The sequence below is a fragment of the Podarcis cretensis genome, assembly GCF_951804945.1.
Source record: "Podarcis cretensis genome assembly, chromosome: 2".
Taxonomy (NCBI): domain Eukaryota; kingdom Metazoa; phylum Chordata; class Lepidosauria; order Squamata; family Lacertidae; genus Podarcis; species Podarcis cretensis.
Window position 1 is genome coordinate 67236096 of NC_137171.1, and position 9937 is coordinate 67246032.

Here is a 9937-nt window from a genome sequence, read left to right on the forward strand (position 1 = left end):
GACCATCTGCGGGCCAGATTTAGAAGGAGATTGGGCCAGATCCAGCCCCCGGGCCTTAGTTTGCCTACCCATGCTGTAGTCCAACAACCTCTGGAGATCCCTCTTCCTCGATTTACAGGCTTTTGCCAAAGTCAAGCACACTGAATCAGCAACTGACAATTTGGCACTACATTTACAGAACTAATCCTAACCCATACCTCCCTCTGCCCCTTGCTGGTGAGGATTTGTGGCAGACAGTGGAGTGGAGTGGGCAGAAAGAGGATGATCAGTGCTGATCATTGCACCAACTCCAGAATGGCACAGGGAACAGGCCCGATGCAATTATGTGGTAGCAGAGGGACCAATTTGGGATCCAGTGGATTTGTCAGGTCAACCCTGCCCTCTCCAAACCTTCAAGTGTCCCATTTCAGCTCTTTCTGATGGCTCCAGCCAACAGGCATCCCACTATTTGGTTTTAGTCCTCAGCCACACATTTGATGGCTGGAAAAGGGAGTCTGGTGTTTTCACTTCACCAATGAGGAGGCTGCCTTGACTGTACGAGCTGGCGTGGGGGGAGTCTCCATCTGATACAAGCCATCCACCCCTATCCTGGAATAAAGGGGGGTCTAGATTGCTCTGTTACTATGAAAGTAGCTGTCCAGTTCCAGAATTGTCAAGCTGGGAGGGAGTCTAAGGATAATCTAGTCCAACTCCCCGCAATGCAGGACTTTGTAGCTGTCCCATACAGGGATTGAACCTGCAACCTTGGTGTTGTCTTGAGAGGGCTAGAGGGGCAGTGTTTTGCCCTAGTGAGGACAAAAAAGAGTAAACATGAGAGTGCATACTTCATGCATCTGTGAAGTGGAGTTTGGACAGGGAAAGGGGTTGACTGTGTTGTGAACTCTGCACTTCCCACTCCTTTCCTTCTATAAAGATACTGCATTATATTGAGTGAGTTGGCCTCTATTTTGTGGGAAGGATTCAGATGGATATTGGAAATTTAAGATTATGCAATTCATAGGATTAAAGGGCTCAATGAATCCACTTCCCCCACTCCTTTCTTTTTTCTTTTTTTTTTAAATAACTTCTTGCAGTTAGGAAAATGTACTAAAAAGTGTGGGGTAACATGTGATTGACAGAAAGACGTATAACCTCCCCACAAGCAAATCTGGATGAATGCTCAATAAAGAGTAAACTTTGCATAACCTCCATGCAAACTTTGCTCACTAAATGCATCATCTGGAGGAACCCTGGGTCATATTCAACAAGCTGGTCCTGCTAAGTGGAAGCCAGAACCAGGAAGTATGAAGTTGCATCCCTCCCCAAGAATCCAATTGCCTTTTCCTGTTCATTCTTCCCCACATGCTTCCAGAAGGATGTCCACGCTCCCTTCCCCCTATCCTGGATAAATGCTTAGCGTATTCACCTAATAAAATACCTAGTTACCTCTTTTCTAAAAAGTGTAAAACCTAAAAAAAAATAGCTGGTCGGAGAAGGGTAGAAGTCTGACACAGTGGCGTAGCGTGGGGGGTGCAGGGGGGCCGGCCGCACTGGGCGCAACATCTGGGGGGGCGCGCTCGCACTCGCAGCTCTCTGCCCCTACCTGGCTCACTCAGGGTTAGGGGGCGCAAATTACTTGCCTTGCCCCGGGTGCTGACAACCCACGCTACGCCACTGGTCTGACATTAAAAAATGACTACAAGGTTCAGCCACTTAATGTTGCACACCCCTCTGGTCTGAAGAGGGGATGGTCGTAGCATAATATTATCACAAGGACTGGCCAATCAGTGATCTCCAAATCCAAAAGAACAGATTCAACCTAATGCACTCTGGATTAGAAAGCAATATGCAGAAACTAGGCAGATTTGAAGGATTAGAAATCTGAGGGATTAGAAATTTGGGTGTCTGTACATTTATCTGCCAGTTTTTGCCTTGCATTTTGGTCCTGCATTTCCTACGTTTCGAAGAACAGATGCATTTTTCTTTATTGAATATTCATGAAAGTTCACCGTAGTTCAAAACAATCTTCTGTTCACTTAATTGTACAAAGCAATAACTTGGCAAATATGGTTAATGTCACAAGCTCTTAATTAATCTGCCACTGTTCTGTAAGCAATATAGACATTCCTGAAGGTTAAAAAGGTTTCAGATTATTTCCTTCTGAATTTTAAAGGAACAATTAACAAAAGGTTCATATAGCAGAAAACCTCAGACACATGAAATTAGTTTCACCCCCACTCCTTTCAACTCAGATTGTATGGCCTCCTAGATCAAGTGGTGTGTGTGTTTGTGTGTACGTGTGTGTGTTGCAATCCTTAAGCAATTCAAGGAATTAAATAAGCAAGTGTTTCAGGGTTAGAATCATCCAGCACATATTAGAAGCTTGCTCTCTAACACACTACCATCAGGTTTCCACACTGCTTTGTTCTCATGAGGACTAGAAACTTACTTTACAGCTGAGATGTTAATGAAGCCTATGCATTGCAAGTAAGCAGCTCTCTTATGCATGGGTGGCATTATGACTGACAGAATGTTTTTGACTCCTGTGACAAGTCTACAATTAAAGACTTCTGCATTTAGTTCAACTGTGGAGCTGCACAGCTGCCATTCAGTACCCCTTCTGGTCCTACCAACCTAGGACTGTGGTAAGAAGAAATGGAAAATCTGCAGTTCTATTTCTATAACCACTCCCAGGGGCATACCTGTTGAACATCCTTTCTTAAACGAATTTGTTGCTTCTGAATTAGAGCTTCATGGCTTGAAGGGAGGGAGGGAGGGAGAAGGCAGCATCTTCTACACCTGTGGTTTATGTTCACCACAATCTGGTGCATTTAGCATTTTCTTATCAAAAGTGCTGAAACCTTCTTTCCTGTTCAGGTGTGCTCCCAGCTAAGCATCCATCCTTTCGTGCAAGTATTGCATATACCAAGAGGTAAATGCGCTGTTTAAAATGAAGGTTTGCAAGATTTCCACTCATATCTCAGTTACTGTTGTTTGGTGGATTATGCATTACAGCACAATCCCATGTATACTCAGAAGTAAGTACTATTAAATTCAGTGGAATTTACTCCTGGGTAAGTGGGGTGAAGATTGCAGCCTTAATCAAAGTGTTGTCTCTCCCCCCCCCCCCCTTGGTAAAACTGTTCCCACTTTTTATCCTGCCCTCCTGCACAGTGATCCAAACACTTACCTGCCCAGCCTGACTCCTCAGCCGGCAGCTGCCTCAGCCAAAGCAAGATAATGGAAATAGAATAAATCAAGTCTCCTTTTGCAGCACCGCACATGATCCCTCCCATGGTCTGCAGAGAAGGCACGTTTCATAGAGATGGAGATGTCATAGCTGCTGGTGGTTCTTGATGCTGCTGCTGCATTTGGCTTGGTACAGAAGCCTCCGCTTTTGCAATGCCTTGGTAGGCACATGAAATAATGGCTCAAAAAAAAAAAAAAGACCAGCTTTCAAATCCCGCCCATCACGGAAGCCATCATTCCTATTCCAAGACAGATGTTGGCCGGTGACGTAGCAGCAGCAGCAAAACGCAGGATCCGTCCAACCATTATTATCTGACGAGGAGCCTTTAAGAAAGCATAGCGGGAGGTGGTGAGAAAGGCAATCTGTCTTTCCTTGCAGCCCGCCTGAAATTATAGCGAGAGCTCGTTCCTGTTACTCCTTTGTCTGAGAACCTAGAGGCGGTGTGTGCAGTAAATTTCAGCGCTAGTTGTATTTATTTCAGGAGCTCCTTCGGATTCTGAAATGTATGACTTAAAAGCTTGAGGGGCCGTTTATCAATCTATCAGTTATAAGCTCACAGGCATTGATTTGATAAGCAGTAAAGAGATCAGGGTGCATGCACCGTCAGCCTCCTTGGAAGAAAACGCACGCCGTGCGCATCTCCAGACGCAGAACAGGGTTGGGGCATTTCTTAACGAACAGTTACCTTCCCACGAGGCATCTGTATTAAAGATGCATCTCGACTTAGATCTGTTCATTCGCCCTCTAGTGGCAAAATCAAGAGCTGGAGCAGCCCAAACGGACGCGGTTGTGTGGCTTCAGAGTCCAGGCAGATTCAAATCTTACACTCTCCATTCCTTGTGCCAGCTCTGGTGCCTGCTATTTTTAAGCCAAATGCATTTAAGCAACCAAATACATTTAAAACGGTTTCTCCAGTAAATCACTGGACCAGTATGCGGTGAAGACGAAGGGGATATAGTCTGCCTTCTTCGCTTGTTTGCAAGGGGGTGGAGGTTGCTCTCCTTTCCACTCTCAAGGCAGCTTAAGTTATGCATAAAGCAACACAGAAAAGTTATTTTTAAAAGGTAACAATGCATTCAGACTGCAGTCCTATGTGCTCTTACCTTGGAGTACCTCTAATTGAACTCAGTAGGACTTACTTGTTAAGGGAAGTTTTTAATGACTGATGTTTTAATGCATTTTTAATCTTTTGTTGGAAGCCGCCCAGAGTGGCTGGAGAAACCCAGTCAAAAGGTTGGGGAATGAATGAATGAATGAATGAATGAATGAATGAATGAATATTACTACTACTACTACTACTACTACTACATCTGAGTAAGCAGACCCTGAAAACCCTCACCCACAGAAAGAGAGTAAAACAATGGGGACGGCTGTACTGATTTATCCCAGCAACACCATTCTGTGATATTATAAGGGATGGAAAGTGACCATACAAGCCTATGCAGTTTACAGAGAAGTAAGTCCCCCTATGTTCATGGAGCCCCAAGTAAGCGTACCTCCTCTGAACATCAGTAACCACAGACAAAGTGACAGTAATACAAACAGCAGAAAGAGGAAGGATAGGCAAGAGCTACTACGAAATTAAAAGATGCCTGCTTCTTGGGAGAAAAGCAATGACAAACCTAGACAGCATCTTAAAAAGCAGAGACATCACCTTGCCAACAAAGATCTGTATAGTTAAAGCCATGGTTTTCCCAGTAGTGATGTATGGAAGTGAGAGCTGGACCATAAAGAAGGCTGATCGCTGAAGAATTGATGCTTTTGAATTATGGTGCTGGAGGAGACTCTTGAGAGTCCCATGGACTGTAAGAACATCCAACCTCTCCATTCTGAAGGAAATCAACCCTGAGTGCTCACTGGAAGGACAGATTGTGAAGCTGAGGCTCCAATACTTTGGCCACCTCATGAGAAGAGAAGACTCCCTGGAGAAGACCCTGAAGTTGGGAAAGATGGAGGGCACAAGGAGAAGGGGACGACAGAGGACGAGATGGTCGGACAGTGTTCTTGAAGCTATTAACATGAGTTTGACCAAACTGTGGGAGGCAGTGGAAGACAGGAGTGCCTGGTGTGCATGGGGTCACAAAGAGTTGGACATGACTAAACGACTAAACAACAACAAGAAGTCACTCTCCATAGTGACCAGTAAGGAAAAAGGGAAACGGCATGAGGCCACCCATCTTGCTGAACCTAAGCAACTCTGGGTCTGGTCAGTGCCTTCCTTGGAGGTTTTTAAGCAGAGATTGGATGGCCTTCTGTCTTGGATGCTTTAGTTGAGATTCCAGCATTGCAGCAGGTTGGAGTGGATGACCCTTGGGGTCCCTTCCAACTCTATGATTCTGTGTACAGTTGCTCCATGATGGAAGGAAGATGAGATATAAATACTGTATAAGGAAATAAATAAATCCCAGTCCATTTGGGACTCAAACCATTAGTTGAAAATGGACAAAATGAAAGGAAGAAGACCACAGTCCTAAGCATGGAATGAAGCTCCACTGGAATAAATGGGGTTTACTTTCATGTATTTTTTTTAAAAGAAAAAGAAAAAGATCAGAGGAGGGGGGATCTATTTAGCTGTTTGCTTTATCAATGCTTTTATAGAAATCTCAAGAGACGGGTGAGGGAGGAACCCTCCTAATTCGCTGCTCAGCCTCTTAAGAATAGTATTGATCTTTCCTTCTATAAAGACGTCTGCATTTGTACATGTGTAGTTAAAGTGGCACTGTATATATATGAAAGCAAGATTCAAAGAGCAGCAGTTTGCAGGTGGTATCTATTGATCTTTTGACCATATACCAATAAATCAGCCAGGTGGGAAAATAAGGAATTTATTTAAAAGAAAAATACACTGTCTGGAAATAATGATTTTTCTGCTTTGTTCTAAGCTTCAGCTTCTCTCAGTGTTTTGAGGTTGTTATTCGGGGCTGGCATCATGGCCCTACCATTAATAGGATGGCCTCCTTTTAAGGCAGATGGATGCTGAGGGGGCAGGAAGAAGTGGCAAAGCCCTGGGGGGGGCAGAGCTTAGTGTATGCCATGTGGTCTGTTCAACACCCCTAAGCTAGCCAGTGCTGGTTGGCTGCTAGTGTTGAAGTAAGATTCATCTGCAAGTCCATTAGATTTTTCTACATGGAGTGGGGGGTGGAGGTAGGCACGATTTTGTCTTTCATCTCAGGCAGCAAATCTAAGAAAGTTGCTTTATTAACTTTTACTTTTGTTTCAAACGAATACTGTGTTTATCTTGTACACATGTATGCTTTTCAGGGATCACCTACCTTTTGAGGTCTGTCAGCACATTTCCAAATGTTTAGCATGAGCATCACACACACACACACTTCAGCCTATCCCATGGGCTGCAATAGAAGGTGTCTTTCAGTAGGGGAAAGAAACCCTACAGGCGTCTGACAAGGTCTCTAGATAGAAAGATAGATAGATGATGGATAGATAGATGGATATAGATAGATAGATAGATAGATAGATAGATAGATAGATAGATGATAGATAGATAGATAGATAGATAGATAGATAGATAGATAGATAGAGTGGTACCTCGGGTTAAGAACTTAATTCGTTCTAGAGGTCCGTTCTTAATCTGAAACTGTTCTTAACCTGAGGTTAAGAACTGTGCTAATGGGGCCTCCTGTTGCCACCACGCCACTGCCGCACAATTTTTGTTCTCATCCTGAAGCACAGTTCTTAACCTGAGGTACTATTTCTGAGTTAGCGGAGTCTGTAACCTGAAGCGTATGTAACCTGAGGTACCACTGTAAATAGATAGATGATAGATAGATAGATAGATAGATAGATAGATAGATAGATAGATAGATGATAGATAGATAGATAGATGATAGATAGATAGATAGATAGATGATAGATAGATAGATAGATGATAGATAGATGATAGATAGATGATAGATAGATAGAGATGATAGCCTATGAAGCTGAAAAAGTGGGTTCTGTCCCTCAGTAACTTTTGCCATAAGAAATGTGTTAGTTTTTCGGTGCCACGAGACTTTATTGTTTTTGGGGGAAAGAATATTCTTCTGGCAGCTTATAAAGTTGCTGCTTTTTTAAAAAAAATGGAAAGTATCATCTGGAGAGTAGTGGTTTAGCTTTTGTGTCTCCAGCCATATTGTTGTAAATACGTTCCATGATTATAGAGCTTTCTCACTCTCTAGGATTTTGCCTAGGCTGGAACTCCATGCTGGGCAAGGTGGTCCTGATTATTTGTGTTTGATGACCAACAGCAAGCCAAGCCACTAGAATGTGCATAACGCCACATCTGTCATTGGGATGGCTGAGAGAAACAATTTTGCAGGCAGACTGAATGTGGAAAGGAGAGAGAGAGAGAAAAAATCGGTGCTAGTTTTGAACTTGTTGGAAAAGTTTGCTAAGTTGCTGCTGAGCAGAAACTGCTGCATAGCATGCCACCTGGTAGACTGTTGCTGTTTTAAAGTTAGTATTACCATGCTTGCTTCCTGTCTGCTCAGCCTCCAGATTTATACACAACCAACTTTCAGTAGTGTTGTCTTGTAATGAAACTTGTAATATAAGAATAGTCCTGGAATCTGCTACATACTGTATCAGAGAAGTGTGTGGCTCTGCAGCATGTAACACAATTATTTCTCAGAAGTTGCAAGAAGAGTGTAAACCAAGTCGGTTCATTCACTGTTACTGTACCACAAAAATGTGACACCGTTCAAATAATGACATTGAAGATGCATTTGATTAAAGTGGTGAATTCTAGTCAATGAATGCTTGTGTCATAACCATTTTTTTAGCATTTAAGGTGCTGCAAAATTATTTTAAAGTCAAAGCAGACTACAATAATCACCTGTGGATGATTTGAATTCAAGGCTTTTGTCAGACGCATCTTCACCATGATATTCCTTAAAACCCACTTGCTGAACAGGGATGCTCTCATGGGATGGGATGAGTGTCAGATGATTGAATGAGGCTTAAAAATGAGATCGTTGAATTTGGTGTGTATACACTCATATCTCTCACTTCTGGTTAGTTGGCTGTGCAAGGCTCTGTATTGCTTCAAAACCCTATTTCACCAGAAGCCTAAGCTTGCTGGGAGATCTTCATGACAAAAAGGTAAGATAAAAATTCCTTTAAAAGTTGTTTTTTTTTTAAATGGTGAGAGATAAAACAAAAATGTCTGTACATGATTGGAACCAAAGCCTCTTCCAAGCCTCTCTCAGCTCTCTTGAAATGGCTATCTGTTTCCCACCTTAAAGAACTTTATCCTTGATAAACATGAAGCATATGGCACACCAAAATCCAGCGCATCATGACTAAGGATATGGTTGCTGGAGACTGTGGTCTGTGTTAACAATGGAAAGCCTGTTCTACCCAGGATTTCCCCCCACATAATTCTATGCTGTGCAAGTACTGTAGGAGGGGGCTTTCCTAGAGTGACAACATATTTAGGAATGCACACTATTATGCATCATCTATGCAGAATTGGAACCCGATAGATGATAGACCTACTTTTCTAGTTGTCCACATAGAATTATGTTTATATGAAACAGGAATTGGTGACAGGGCTGTGTTGGTGCACTGACTACAGAAGGGTATCTCTTCCTCTTGTTCTTCAGTTATTCTAGATACTAGGCACATAACAGTCACCCTGCCTTTCAAATAAAGTTTCAATCATTTAAAAAGAAAAGAAGTAACCTGGGTATTTAGCTAGTTTTGCTTGATTTACTTTTTGGACAGTTGCAAGAAAAACAATGGGCAAAGCTGTTCCCCCTCTTCCCTTAGACATTTTAACAGCTGTGTATCTTTAGTGTATAGTCAGACTTTGTTCTGGGGTCTATCCTGAAATAGTAAAAGAAAAATCTTGGGATCCACCCTAGAGACTTTTATTCCCCTGTGCTGTGGCTGAAACACCCAGGCTACAGAATTTTTTTATTTCAAGAGTTACCAATCCTGCTCTTCAGTTGCCAAGATTTTTCATTTTACCAGATCATCACATTCAAAGATGCATAGAACGTTTAAAAGAACAACAACCCTGTTAAGTTGTACAAATAGAAAGCATGCTGTAATGAAACATGTCATATGGTAGTATTTTTACCACTGGGTTGTGGTCACTTGAGCATTGCTTTCTCTCTCTCTCTCCTTCTGTCTGTCTGTCTGTCTGTCTGTCTCTCTCCCTCTCCCCACCCCGCCTATGTTCCAGGAAACCCCCTGCACAAAAATATGAGCTGTTCACTGTCCATTTGTGCATAGCTTATTCTATATATAAAATATCCTTTGAAGGGTTCAGACAACTTCACAGAGAGAGGCCAAGAAGATCTTAGCTCAGTGAGGTTCTGAATAGACTATGCTGTGAATGTCATTCATCCTACATCAAGCAGAAATATTTCACTAGCAGCCTTTTTCACTTTATAAATACCATAGATATTTCTGATTCAGGCAACTCCTAGTTAAGCTGTCTGAAAGGAACCAGTCATGAATCAGAGTGAAGAAGCTGGAACAGTGATGATGGCAGGAACTGAGGCCTCATCAGCATTCTATAACTATGTGAAAGTCTGGGCCTCGTGTCTCACAATCGATGGGGATCTCATTTTGAGTGGGGGTCTATTAGGCTTGGGAGGTCAAAGATGGTGGAATGTGGTTTGTTATTATGTATTTATTACACTTGTATCCCACCTTTCTTCCAAGGAACTCAAAGTGACTTATATTAGTCTTGCCCCACCTCCG

The 9937-nt window shown here is 42.6% G+C and overlaps 1 protein-coding gene across 2 annotated transcripts in view; it reads right to left on the bottom strand.

The window, feature by feature from the left end:
- Positions 1-4035, bottom strand: part of ADAM19 (ADAM metallopeptidase domain 19) — a 56384-nt gene extending 52349 nt beyond the window's left edge. For both annotated transcript variants that reach the window (XM_079968213.1, XM_079968212.1), the window contains exon 1: positions 3170-4035. In XM_079968213.1, the coding sequence (XP_079824339.1) occupies positions 3170-3275 (106 nt within the window). In that variant the 5' untranslated portion in view covers positions 3276-4035. The remainder of the gene's footprint in view (positions 1-3169) is intronic.
- Positions 4036-9937: the final 5902 nt, after the last annotated feature.